At 43.3% G+C, this 14781-nt stretch overlaps 1 protein-coding gene across 4 annotated transcripts in view; it reads right to left on the reverse strand.

The window, feature by feature from the left end:
* The window catches only part of CYB5R4 (cytochrome b5 reductase 4), a 34183-nt gene extending 23024 nt beyond the window's left edge, over window positions 1–11159 (reverse strand). The window contains exons 1-5 of one of the 4 annotated variants that reach the window (XM_069851274.1): window positions 11141–11159; window positions 8971–9124; window positions 5935–6035; window positions 4031–4115; window positions 261–302 (exon numbers count right to left, since the gene is read on the reverse strand). In XM_069851274.1, the coding sequence (XP_069707375.1) occupies window positions 261–302; window positions 4031–4115; window positions 5935–6035; window positions 8971–9097 (355 nt within the window). In that variant the 5' untranslated portion in view covers window positions 9098–9124; window positions 11141–11159. Of the gene's footprint in view, window positions 1–260; window positions 303–4030; window positions 4116–5934; window positions 6036–8970; window positions 9125–10359; window positions 10460–11140 lie in introns of those variants that run through there. The other 3 variants (XM_069851275.1, XM_069851273.1, XM_069851272.1) reach the window with 3 other exon arrangements.
* Window positions 11160–14781: the final 3622 nt, after the last annotated feature.

Raw genomic sequence — 14781 nt, forward strand, 5'->3', positions numbered from 1 at the left:
TTGTCTGACTCGAGCAGAAAGCTTGTCCATTTCACCTTCTTTATCTATACTACTCTATTGAAGTCTTATACTACTTTTAGACAGTGAATTCACAATAGCGGATTAGAATTTTGCTGTATGTAATTTCCACAGATCACTACAGCCTCTACATCAGATTGATAAATGTAAGACAGACAGAAGTCTGGATGAACACTGCTCATTTGATAATATTCAAATAAGTTTAAGATTTACTCCCTACCTCACTCCAGGTGAATACTTACCATTAAGATGTTTCTTCTCTTCAGATAGAGTAGAAGAAATCTCTACAAGCATTAAGAAAAAATAACGAGCATGACAGTAAGAAGTCATGGCACAGTATTTGCACATATCATGCTAAAGAATTAAGCCAAAGGAAGGATCTTCAAATAAAACTTATAAAACATTAACAGATTGACCAGGACACTTCAATTATCAAGAACTCACAAATTAATGCACCAATTACCACTCCAAAAGTTTATTTATAAGTAAAAGAATACTATGTTAAAAATGCCAAAAGTTGTACAGTACAAAAGGACAAGAAATGCAAGAACTCTGGGACTTCAAAACAAGCACCACAGATTATCCTGTGAAATTGTAAACGTCATAGTCAAGAAGCTCGCTAAATCTGTCAGGCTTTCAATGACGCTTGTCTCACAACAACACATGGTAGACACTGAATCTGACAAACCCAGTGCTTAGCAATCTAAACCTAATCCTTGGCCGAAAACCAGGAAAATGAAAATCTTTCTATAAGTTCCTTCTGCAAAACGGTTTTATTTGACAAGTTATTATCCAAATTTGTCATTACATCTACAGTACACTGGACCTACTGCAAACAAACACACACCAGCAAAAAAAAAAAGCAAGACAAAGACCAAGCAGGTGTATTATATGGCTTCAATTCATATATGCGATGCACAGCTTGAGGGGAAAACCACTGTGCCTCTGAGCCACGAATCCTTCTGCTCACAGCAAACCTGTGGGGAAACTAGTCCTCTGGATGCACCCAAGCCTCCTTCTGCCTCCTCTACACACATATCTCAATGTCCCAATATGAAGGCCCATTTTAACCATACTATGTTTTATGGGAGCCAGCTTTGGGCAAGATGAAGAAATGAATGTGTTCTTCTTGCTCCTTTTTATGAAAACCAAAATACAAATGTTTCTTCCCTTTTATTCCGAATCCCTTCCAGTGCTCCCTCCCACACCAGCCAGTGTTAGAGGAAAAATGCCCTTATGAGAAAAGCGAAGGATCAGCTCTTGGAACAAAGCATCAAGCATACAGTACTGCAAAATTACTTCAGAGCTAACCAAGAAAAGCCTTCACCAGAGGCTTTCATGTTGTGCTGCTATAAGGTGAAAACAGACACTCCACAAGATGAATGGGACAGTTGACCCAAAATTTTTGGTTGAGGCTGTATTTGTGTGTGTATTCTGCAATGCACTGCTTTGAGCTTTCTGCCAGGATAGGCAACTCATTCACAAAAACTCGTTTCTGATTAAAGGTAATTCTTTGTGTTCAGAAGTCTATTCTCATTTCACTACATTTTAACACACTGCGCTGAAATTGGGTCGCAATGTTATGGACAGTTTAAAACCTTTTCAAGACACAGCTCTACCTCTCTTGCTTGAGTGACACCAGAGCTCTCCTAATCTCACTGAATTAACAATAATACATTACGCATTCTGACTCCCAAGTTATGTCACCATTGAAGTAACATTGAGACAGATACTAATATACGTTTATGAGAAACACTAATGGTGTTAAAAGATACCAGACAACAAACTAATGTTCATGCTACTGTTTTCAGCCAAGTACCCTGAAGGGAATGCAAGCAGTTTAAGGCTGTACAAGTTTGCTGGGAGAAATACTGAAATCATCTCTTACATGCCTGGGTACTGCTGTAGTTACTGCACTGGCCTTCTCAGCAAGTACAAACATGACACGTTTCAGCGCACAACTCCACTGTGACACCACAGGAGGGACACATCAGAATTTCCTTATAGTCACCACCAAACCATCAAAAAGCATTTCCAAAAGACAAACTGACAAAACATTAACTATCACCAGCATCTTCAAAAGACTCTTCTTTCTTAAAAATGCCCTAGAGTACACAAGGACAAGCTTCAGCTTCCTTAAACAGTTCAGTGGTTAAATAATTGCACCATCTTCCAAAAAACCACTAGAACACAGGAAACAAAAACTAAGCTAAACAACCACAAATCTTAGAGCAATGCCCCGACAAACCTGCACCTCCCTTTCTTGCACTATACTGAGATTGCATCAAACAGCACGTGCCAATGCTTGTCCTACTGCCAAACACACACCCTCTGCCACAAAACGCAAACAACGTATGCCGTAATTCGAAGTCCTGTCTCTACATTTATGAGCCCATTTAATCCTATATTCAAAAACATGCAAATTAACTTAGTATTTTATCCTGTTTTCAAATGCAGACTTTGCTGAAAATGGCCTTCTAGAAGGATGCAAGTCTAGAATTATTGCTGGCTGGCAATAAAGCTGGTCAATCACATTTTTGATAATTCAAAAGAGGAGGATACATAACCTACCAGTAATCAAAGTAAACATTAAGAATATTACCCTGAATAAATTCAGTAAATTCAGTCTAATCAGTTTGATCCTCAATTAATGAAATTACTTTTTTTTTCAGTCCAAGATGGCTAAAAGATACACAAGCGACAAAACAGGGTTTATACAGCTGGCAACCTTTATCCTGCAAATTTTACTACAGCAAAATGGATAGAGGAGTTCTATTATGGACGGAAGCAGAAAGATTTAATAGCAGAAAATGGATTGTCATAGAAGGTGGGGCAAAGAGATGTTTACTTTTTACTGACTGGCTGTCACATGAATTCCTTCCAGTTGCAGAAAACTTAGTTAAATGAAATTGGCAAAAGTCAGATTTACATTTAAATGTCTAACTCAGCTGACAAAGTAGCTGTTAACTTTTCTGTAACACCTCAACTCCATGAAGCAGTTACACTGTCCAGGTTTCTTCATACTTTGGAGCATTTACCTTAAGAGCTCTACACTAGAACTGGCTACATAGCAACATGGAGATGTGAAATACCATTCCCCTTCACGTACAGACCAAACTCAGTGTAACTGTTAGAATCATAGAATCGCAGAATCATAGAATAACCAGGCTGGAAGAGACCCATTGGATCATCGAGTCCAACCATAGGCGATGTGATCCAAGTGCTAAGACAGCATCCAGTTCACCTTGTCAGAAGCCGAAGAGCTACAGGTGATGACTGAATTTGTGAATTTGTGTAAAGGAAGCCACAGAATTTGAGAAAAACAGCTAGAAACATCTAATTCTTTCACATTTTCACTGTGGTTTTGCTAAGCGTCAATATACAGTTACAGTTACTGCTTCCTAGGTGGGGAAATTTGTGCTGTGGCCGACAAACCAAAACAAATACTGACAATTACTACACCTCTTGCTGTCCTGGCTCAGAAGAATCTGTTGCGTAAGCAGAATTTTCTGCACATAAATTCAAACTAAAGGGATTAATAAAGTGTTCTGGAAGGATAACTGTTCATAAAGTGTATTGAAATATCTCAATACATACACAACTGGCCAGACTAGAGTTTGGTGCTGAAATTACCAGATTGAGAATACTGAGTTTTATTTCAAGATGAGAGCACTGCCGATGAGAGTTTGTCCCCCGGGATCAAAGATAAAGGAATCTTGGGGAAAAAAAAAATTCTATGTACATATACCCATAGCACACACAAACGTGTGTTTTCTGATGCCTAAAAATAAAAGAAGAAATGTAGCAGTACATTACTTAAAAAGTCTTCATGCATAAAATAGTTTCATATTCAGGTATCTGCTGTAAAAAGACTGAATATACTGAACATCCTTCATCTGTATGCAAGAACAGAGACTCTGCTCATAAATAGGATGATATTGGATTTCTCATTATTTCCAGAAAAGTACAGAATAAAGCCTAATAGAAATTATTTCATTCTTAAAACCCTCACCTTTTGGAGCAGCAATAGGCTTGACAGCCATTCTCCCAACAAGACACTCCTTCAGCATCGATTCATAATTGACCCAGCGATGAACCTAAATTAACAAAATTGGTTTTCAAAAAGTCTTTAATTCTTACTTCATCATTCTATGAAGAAATCGAAAAATTCGCTTTTGTACAGAGGCTAATGTAATTCAGTTAGCAGATTTTTCTTCAACATAAACACTCATTATTCCAACACGCAGAACTTCTTTCTACTCGTATTACAGATCTCATAATTACATGAAAAAATATAGGACAATGAAAAAATACCAATCATGCAATTTATTCTTCTTACGCTTTGCAATATCTGATTATCATTTACTTGAGCTACAGAACATATTTCAGAAGAGCATTTTTACGATGTGTGCTATGCAATTAACAGAAAAAAGACATTGCCTTTACAAGAAGAGTAATTAGTGTCATTTAGATACAAGTGAGGGGAAAAAGGATGAAGGAAACAAAGATGAACAGTTGTTAAAACACACAAACATCTCCTACCAAGCTGGTCTATTTCAGTTTGTTTCTGTCTTACGATCATTGAATCATTTGGAAATTACCTATTTCAGAAAGCCAAATAAAGTGAAGAAAAAACAGCAGCTTTACAGACCAGAACTGGAGAACTTGCAGAGGAAATGGATGGCAGAAAAGCCAATTCTGACAGGGCATCCAGGGTAACATCACAAAAGGAGAAAAGGAAACAAAGTGCTGCATGACAAATTTGAATGGTACGTAGAGACTTAAAACCAAAAACTTTAAACTGGACAAGCCAATGAGATGAGATAAAAAGTTGTAGTTTCCTCATATACAGATAACAGAAAGAAATCAAGGATTTTGAATGACAGTTATCTTTTTCCAGAAATTTGAGAAATGCTCGCAACCTGCCAAACTCCTAAAGGGATCAGTATCTGACAGACACAGAATGCTAAAGTAGAGGGGATAGCAACAGAAATGCCCCCAGAACAAGAAAGACATCATAGAATCATAGAATCATAGAATTTGGGCTGGAAGGAAACGTAAAGATCATCTGGTTCCAACCCCCCTGCCATGGGTAGCGACACCTCCCACCAGATCAGGTTACCCAACCTGGCCTGGAACACCTCCAGGGATGGGGCAGCCACAGCTTCCCTGGGCAGCCTGTGCCAGTGCCTCATCACACTCATAGTGAAGAAATTCGTCCTTATGTCTAGTCAAAATCTGCCCCTCTCCAGTTTATACCCATTCCCCCTCGTCCTATCACCACATGCCTTTGTGAACAGTCCCTCCATAGCTTTCTTGCAGCCCCTTCAGGTACTGGAAGGTCGCTATAAGATCTCTTTGGAGCCTTCTCTTCTCCAGGCTGAACAACCCCAACTTTCTCAGACAAGGAAGTGACCAACTATTATCTTGTGATTTGCTCACAACCAGTTACCAGCAGCACCAGCACTTTTTCTCAGTACTTGTTCACTGATAATGCGACAGTCAAGTTAACTGCTAAAAGAATACTACTTTTCAAAAAGTGGAAGTTTCAAGAAAAAAAACACCTCTCAAATGACAGCAAGTAGTTGTTGCAGTAATTTCTCAAGAAGGTGTTCTCTCGAATTGTTGCCAGCTTTATTGCTATTTCTGTTAAAAAAGTAATTTAATAGAACGGTCAAACTGAATCTTCCAACAACATAAAGTGACATTTTCATTATTGCCTTCTGGCACAAAGTTTAAATGACGGGTGTCTCCGAGCACACAGAAATACCATTCTGCAAGGTAACCCACTTTCCTTAGACCTGAAAATCTTGAAATTACCATTTCAACTGGAATGCCCTAAAAATAATCAGCAGACAAGCATTATTAAAAATACCTTTCAGTGAGCAAGTGTTACTCTCTGTCAGCTGTTCTCACCTGATCAAAGAGATCTGTACCGTCGGTTCCTGCTGCTTTCATTAGTTCATCCTCACCACCGGGATGATATTCCATGTATGGCGTGACATTATACACAAATCCTGCAGAAAATGAAATACAGAAACATGAGCAGCATTTCTACAACCACTGAAACAACCCCTACCTCCAAAACCAGCGGAAAAGTTAGTGCACACTAAATGCACTAATGGCAAACAGTAGACATGATCGGAACAAACAGTATGACTTTACAAAAACAGAAACGTAAGTTACACAATTCTATAGAGCACAAGACATTTCTTAATACACAGAGGGGCCAATCCTACAATGCCATACCGCCTGCCCCAGTGAACATCTGAAGAAACCTGCAGTGCTAAGACTATAACAAAAGAAACCCTTAAGCTGAAGGGTATGTATGCTAATGGTTGGACTCGATGATCCGGTGGGTCTCTTCCAACCTGCTTATTCTGTGATTCTAACCCGAGGGTAAAATAACCAGAGGCTGATTCACGCAAAGACAAAAAATTAAGCCAGAATTGTTTTCACTCTCCCTTCCAATTAAATTACTCCTAAAGTGCTGTCATAGTTGTTTCCCTACCACCCATATCCTATGGAATAGAACGCCTACTGGAACATACTGTCTTCCATACAGAAAAACTGCTACCATCAGCAACAAAACTTCCATTCATCCAAGTAGGCCAGACAAAAAACTTAACATAACCTATGCTCATTAACAGCTTACAACTCTGGTGTCAAATTTGTCCCAGTAAAAGGGCTCAGCATTCTTTCTACATGGTTACTATTCTTAGTATTTCCAGGCAGATAAAATGATGCTTCTTTACAGGTCCAAAATGATGAAGTCTAATTATTGTTGCCTCGCAACCAGAGTAATTAGAGCCTGTAGAATGCAGTACGAACAGATTTAACTACAGACACATTGCTGCTAACAGGACTATTGCAGGTTGACCTAGCAGAATATTTAAAGATATACAACATTAACAAAACAGGAAGCTACCAGAAGCAGAACTGTGCCAGTGCTTTCATAAGAAGATTTTAACAAATTAAGAAGCATACATTGATTACTTCAGAAGGAGTGTTAGGCGTTCAGCACTGAGCAGGAAGGAGACATACTTGGGACAATCCTAGTTGGTAAGAACAACCATCCTGGATAACAAAGGAAGGATTTTTGCGTATTTTACTGCCCTGATCTCCTGATGGACATATTCACTATGCCATCTTGTGTGCAGCACCGATTACTGCATGCAACAAAATGTAAATATCTACATAGTTTGCACCCCCTGAATACAGGCCTTATGTCCAATTTCCCAACAAACTTGCAGGAGCAAATGAAATCTCATTTATATACCCTTTACTTTTTTTTTTTTATGCCCCAACACCCCACTTCTTATGTAAATTTGTGGCCTATACAACAGCTTTCTTTGATGACCATCATACTGCATTCTCAAAAAAGGCAGCTCCTGATCTTCTCCTTCACATTCCTCTCGTCAATTCCTGGTCTTCTTACAGAGGTATAGTCTACCCACCAATGCAGATATCTTATTTAGTTTTTCCACGCTGGTGGTGTTTTACTACCTGTCCACATATCAGGTCTACAGACCTACCAGGATTCTCAGTTATGCTGTTTTTTTCATTAGTAGTTCCAAAACAAAGAAAAGGCAGACATGGAAAAATTTAAAGACAGACACGGAAGCAGCACTATAGAGTTCTTGTAAAAAACAACCTCAGAGAAACAGTCTAAAAGGAAAAAGAGATTAAAACCAAAACACAAGCATTTTCAAGCAGTGATTCTGTCTGTAGTAACAGATGTGTCCCCTTTTGAGAGAGAAAAAAAAAAAAGAACAGACGTTCACAGTAAATAAGCTTTCTCTAGCTTTCCTCCCACTATAGTTTTGCTAACACATGCAAGAGCAGTACACAGAGCATTAATAATTCCATTATTTTTTTTCAAAAGCCAGTATGGAGCGACATTTCACCCCTACTTTCACTCATCCCCTTTTAACATTCAACAAAACCCCAGCTGCCCTCACAGAAAAATTCTTAACATTTTTTGCTGGAGTCATAGATGACATCATGTCAAATATCAATGCTGTTCCTTCCCAGATCACAGTTATCACTAAACGAACCACTTTTCTAGAGAAGCGTCACATTAGTTACTCTGATCTTCTTAATCTCTCTTCATACAAGTGCTGCTATCTCACAACAAATTTAACACAATATTAATGTGTTTCAGCCTCTAAATGATTAAACTGGAGAGCAAATATTTTACTCCTTTCTGAAAGAAAATGAAAAACTTCATTTTCAGCACTGAAAATACTTCTTTAGCCACGGCTATTGCTCAAAACCACATTCCACATGTTGTTGATTTACAACATATAATACTTTCAAATTCTCAGCAATATTTTCAGTAAAATACTAACTTAAGTAGAATAGTTTAGTTACCACAGATATTTGTTATGCTAGACAAAGATTACTATTGGTATGTGTGGCAACTGTCATTTGCCTTATAAAGTTTTATGAAGTAATACGTGGGCTTGTACACTTGCTTCCCAAAGACGATTCTACAGGCTTAAGTAACATTTTTAAAACTTATAGGTCTCTGGATGCTTTAAGGCAATCACTAAACACAGTCAACTGCTAAGGATAAACTCTCCAAGACTGAGTGGTCTACATACACGTCAACATTTCCAATGCCTTGTGTTAAGCCCTTGTTATTGGAAGCATCACCTACAATCTTGAGTTTTATTATTTTCATATGCAGATATAAAATAGGCACAAAATATGCCCACTTGGAAGACTTCTCGAAAGCAAAGAACATCTTGGTGACACAAAATCTCTAACTTGAACGAAGTTGTGTTCAATTAGGTCAAAATTACACCTGGCCTAAAAATAGAAGGGGCATAGTTTGTTTGGGGCTGTGGCTTTTGTAATTGTTGCTGTCTGGGTTTTGTTTCTTCTTCTTCAAGTACAGAAGATATAAGCTAGCTGAGAAATGTACAAAAAAACATCCCGGCAACCAACCTCTTATACATATCCAGCAGTCCTCTTTTTTGTTGTGTTTAGCAAGCTCATCTTCGGTCACTTCAATTAACCTCCCTTTTAAACCGGTCAAGTCCTTCCCACTTTTAGTTAGTCGAATCCAATCCATAAGACTCCTTCCTGGTTTTAAAGGCACCTGAAAAACAACAAATGCACAAACTTCATTAAAAAGAAAGAAAGAGCCATTCAATACACTTTTCTAAGCTCCCTGGGAGGACTCGGACAAAATATGAAATAACACAACCCGTATTCTTCACTGCTATTTGGGAGCCCTACTCAGCAGTAAGGGTGCTTATGGGAGCATCCTGTCTAGTAATCCAGACATGGGAATTCTCAAGCATCAATAAGCGTTTAGATAACTTGTCCCAAAGCAAATTGCACACACCTAGCCCTCCTGTGGTGGTAAAAAAGAATTTATCAGCATCATTTAAGATACAGCCTAGAACCAACAAAGAAGATTTGAAGACCGTGACCAGGTAGGACAAGGTAGGAAAGTTCACTTTCACAGCATTTACAAAGACTTTCTGCAAGTCCTACAGCAACTGGAAATTTCACCTAGAGAAAGCGGGGACTGAAGTCTTCTATAACGGAATCACGGAATTCTTCATGGAAAGGGTCATTGGGCACCGGCAGAGGCTGCCCAGGGAGATGATTGAGTCACCATCCCTGGAGATGTTTAAAAGATGGGAAGACAAGGTGCTGAGCGACATGGTTTAGTGGCAGGTAGGCATGGTTGGACTTGATGATCCAAGAGGTCTCTTCCAACCTGGTGATTCTATGATTCTATGAAAAGACGTAGAAGATCATCAAATACCAACACACCTACTAAACCACATCCCAAAGCACCACATCTACACATTTCTGAACACCCCCCGTGACAGCGACTCCACCCCTTCCCTGGGCAGCCTGTGCCAATGCTTCAGCACTCTTCCAGTAATGAAATCTTTCCTAATATCTAGTCTAAAGGCCGCGTTGGATGGGACCTTGGGCAGCCTGGTCTAGCAGGACGCGTCCCTGCCCATCGCACGGGGGCTGGAGCTGGATGATCTTTGAGGTCCTTTCCAACCCAAACTATTCTATGCTTCTAAACTGGCAGAACCTGAGGCCAGGGATCACCAGGGATACCCCGGCCCCAGTCTGCCCTGGAAGACAGCGTAAGACCTCCAGCACCTTCCTTTCTAACAGCAGAGGACGGGGTGAAAGAATCCCGCAGTTGAGCAACTGCAGCAGAGCCGCAGAGAGCACAGACCCGCACAACCTGACTCCGCCGCTCCCCCCAGGCCCCCGGGAGGGCTTCCCGAAGGAGCGGCCCCCCCTGCCGAGGGAGGGAGGCGCCCTCGGGCCCCGCGGGGGTTGCCGAGCCGCCCCTACCTTGGCGCGGCCGCCGGCCGCCGCGCGCTGCGGGGAGCGGGCCGCGGGGAAGGGCCGCGGCGGCGGCACGTTCAGCATCCTCGGGGCCCCGCGGCGGCCGGCACCGGCGAGCAGGGCCGCGGCGAGAAGCGGGGGAGGCCGTCCTGCCGCAGAGCGAGCTCGGGGGAGGGGCGCTCCGAGGCGAGGCACCCCGGGGCACAGCGGGCTCGGTCCTGGGCTTCAGCGCGTCCCGGCGCAGAACGAGCTCGGCGCTTCAGTGCAGGCCGCTCGGGCGCGGGGCGAGCTCAGCGCTCGGGTGGAGGCCGTCCCGGTGCAGAGCGACCTCGGCGCTCCGGTGCGGGGCACCCCGGTGCAGAACGAGCTCAGCGCCCGGGTGGAGGCCGCCCCGGTGCAGGGCGAGCTCGGCGCTCCGGTGAGGGGCGCTCCGGTGCAGGCCGAGCTCGGCCCTCGGGCTCAGCGCCTCCCGGCACCGGGCGCCCGCCCGCAGGCCTCCCCGGCGCAGGGGCCGAGCTCCTCGGTGCAGGGCGCAGGCGCGGCAGCGGGCGGGGCCCGGTCCCAGCCGGGTTCAGGGCGCAGAAGCAGCAGAGCGGGGCCCGAGCTGGCGCGGGGGGGGGAAGGGAGCCGACTGTCCGTCCGTCCGTCCGTCCCCGCCGCCACCGCGAGGGTCCCGCGGGACGGTGGCGGCTCCCCCCCATCCCAAGGGCACCCCCGGCGGGCGGTGCGGAGGGAGGGACGCCTCTCGCGTTCGCCTTTTTGCGCTGCGTTCGCTTTTTTGTCTCACCGTGGGAGCCGGTGTCCCGCTGCGCCGAGGATGCTCCCGCCGCCGCTTCTCCGGGTGCGGGGTCGGAGCGCGGAGAGGGTCCCGGCGGGCGCGATCGCTGCTGCCCGCCGTTCGGAGGCAGAAAGTCGAGGGTGGCTCTGCGTGGAGGGCGGCTCCCTGCTGCCGAGCTGCGTCGGGGCCCCTGGGAGCAGATTCCAGGGATGCGCATTCCAGGGATGCGGTTCCCACGCCGAGGCAGCCCGGTGCCCGGCGAGGAGGGGCTGGGGCATGTGTACAGGCTGTGCCGACAGCGGCGCTGGCGTTGCAGTTGAAGTGATAGGTTTAATAGAATCGCGGAATGATTTGGGTTGGAAGGGACCTTAAAGGTCATCCCGTTACAACCCCTCTGCCGTGGGTAGGGACACTTCCCACTTCAGGTTGCTCCAAGCCTCACCTAACCTGGTGTGGAACACCTCCAGGGATGGGGCATCCGCGGCTTCTTTGGGCAACCTGCACCATTGCCTCACCAAATCCTTCCCAGTATCTAATCTAAGCCTCCCCTCTTTCATCCTGAAATGGTTCTATCCCTGTACTTGCTGATCACAAGGCATCCTGGCTTGTGTCAGAAACGGCGTGACCAGCAGGTCCAGGGAGGTTATTCTCCCTCTGTGCTCAGCACTGGTGAGACCGCTCCTCGAATCCTGTGTTCAGTTCTGGGCCCCTCACCACAAGAAGGATGTTGAGGCTCTGGAGAGAGTCCAGAGAAGAGCAACAAAGCTGGTGAGGGGGCTGGAGAACAGGCCTTATGAGGAACGGCTGAGAGAGCTGGGGTTGTTTAGCCTGGAGAAGAGGAGGCTGACGGGGACCTCATTGCTCTCTATAACTACCTGAAAAGAGGTTGTGGAGAGCAGGGAGCTGGGCTCTTCTCTCAGGTGACAAGGGACAGGACAAACCTCAAGCTCCGCCAGGGGAGATTTAGGCTGGACATTATAAAAAAAATTTCACAGAAAGGGTCATTGGGCACTGAAACGGGCTGCCCAGGGAGGTGGTTGAGTCACCTTCCCTGGAGGTGTTTAAGGCACGGGTGGACGAGGTGCTGAGGGGCATGGTTTAGTGTTTGATAGGAATGGTTGGACTCGATGATCCGGTGGGTCTTTTCCAACCTGGTGAGTCTATGATGAGCCCCTTTCTAGCTTTCCTGTAGCCCCCTTTAAGTACTGCAAAGCTGCTATAGGTCTGCTTGGATCCTGCTCTTCTCTAGGCTGAACAGTCCCTTCAGGGGCTCTGGCCTGCATGGTGATGAGTACCAGACTTCATTGAGAGAAAACGAGCTCACATTTGAAACAACTCAGAGCAGGTCTTTCTCTTTTCTGAAATGTTGTCTGCTTTACAAACAAAACTGAAAGTCTCCTACCACATTTATGTATAACAATACAGCTCACACACATAAGAGAGCGTGAGTGACTTAAGGCAAACCCTTTCCTTAAGAGCAAAACCTAAATTGAATCATTATAATTAGAGTGGGATTTGGACCCTTGTGTCCATCTGGAAAACAGCTTCTCTTTTCCATGTTTGAAATTCTGTTGTAACAGCAGGCACAACATTAGAATACTTAATCCAATATGGTTCTTTGATACATTTCCACATGGAGCCTCCTAAATCACAGTGAAAAAACTTCCCATGTATCCTCAGACTTTGAGGAAATCACATAACAATTGAGCCCTTCAAAACAAAACATCCATTCTCTGCTCCTAAAAGTGGTGTCCAAGTTTTGGTCTACAAAATGTAGGACCTTAGATAAAAAGTACACCTTCCCTGCCCAAAACAGAACAGTAGAACAAAGGGAAAAGGCTCAGAAAGGTAAAATTACAAAACTTTTCCATTTTATTAAGAATAACTTATATACAAATATATTATCTTTAAAAATACTATAATACATTTTTATATTAAGTTTATATTAAATCTTTGAAGTCACATTGGCCTTTCCTGCAATCAGCAATCTGATTCTGTTCTTGAGTCTTCTTCCAGTTCATCTTCATCATCTTCGCTATCCGAATCTTCATAAAAGGAAATTGTAGCTTGAACTGGAAAGTTTTTCAGAAGTGCTTCAGCTTCCTGATATAAATAATCATAGCATCTTGATTTGGGCCAAAATAGTCTGAAAAAAGTGCACAATAGGTTTGCTTATTGTTATTTATTACATGATGTACTGGGAGGCTGACAGACAAGAAACAGCACTGAAATTCTGTTAAGCATCCTGCAGAATTTTTCCTCGCATGCTTAATTAAATGCTTTCTATGTTTAAGTAGAAAAATATTCTCTGGATACTGTATTTTCACCTGAAAGGATGAAGATGGACTTAAAATTGCTAGTTTTGCAGTAAAACTTCTCTAAAGCCCAAGGTCCACTGCATCTGGAACTTACCACTCCAGTACCTCATTAACAGTATAACCTGGGGATCCTGTTCAAAAAGTACTGCCGTTACTGGAATTGTTCCTATGGAATATACTGGGTGTGAAACAGGATCTCTTATGTATTTATGTATTTGGATTGAACTGTATGTATTTTGTTACTGAAGGTCCCCCACCTCATTCATTGTTTACAATGGTCTGAGACAAATCTCCAAATGAAAGGAATGTTAAAGGCCTAAGGGAATCAACCCCAGATGTTTCACCTGAAACTCCTCTCTTCTCAAGAAGAAGCATCCAACAGACTCCTTACAGAAGATGCCCCCTGGGTCTAGATTTTAAAGTAGTCTGTGTTGTATCCAGAAATTAATAAAAGTTGCTGGTTGTATTCTGATTTTACAAGGGCTATTGGAGATTGAATTAATATATTGCATTTATTATACTCCACAGTTCCTGTTCCATTTCAGTTAGCATCCTCTTTTGCTTACAGCTTGGAAGTACCTCAAAAAAACAGACAATGAAAGTCCCAAGATCTACAAGAATAGCACGTGCAATATAATTAAAGGCTGATTACAGATTGCTTATGATAGAAATACATTAAGAAACAGAACTAGAGGTTTTCTAGCAATCACAGAAAGTGCTTTCTAGGCTACCGTTTAACAGGACACAACTGACACTTGCTTGGTAACATCTCTGCATTCTCAGTGCTCTCTGCAGCATTCACCCGCACCTAAGTAGGGGAGCAGTCAAAGTGAGGTCAGAGTCTGTACAGTTGTTTAGATAGTCTGGTGCATCAGTATTTGAAAGATCAGAGCCTAGATTTGGGATAAAGCTGTATCTTATCTGGAAGAACTACATGTGCGTTCACCTCAAACACCTTGCAACACCTACTAGTACTTCTGAATACAGACTCTCCTACAGGCTCAACTGTAGGTATTTTATTTCCTTTTCAGAACCAACACTGCAGCTGCTGTCATGGCCTTCATCATTAAAGCAGGAGTTACACGAGTAACTCAGCCAATGCTTGCTTAGTCCATAACTTCATCTCCTGCCACTCTGTCCCATACCTGCACCAGCTTCCTTGCACTAGGAAGACACTGTAGGTTTGCACGGACAGACAGCCTAGGAACTACCCCTGCCCTCTTGTTTAATCCTGGGCACAGGAATGAGTAGCAAGGTGCTTCTGCCAGCCCTGCCACCACAAATAAAGAAAGCCACAACCACTGTGTAACACATCTTAAGTCCCACACTGCA

Source organism: Phaenicophaeus curvirostris, chromosome 2 (genome assembly GCF_032191515.1).
Source record: "Phaenicophaeus curvirostris isolate KB17595 chromosome 2, BPBGC_Pcur_1.0, whole genome shotgun sequence".
Taxonomy (NCBI): Eukaryota; Metazoa; Chordata; class Aves; order Cuculiformes; family Cuculidae; genus Phaenicophaeus; species Phaenicophaeus curvirostris.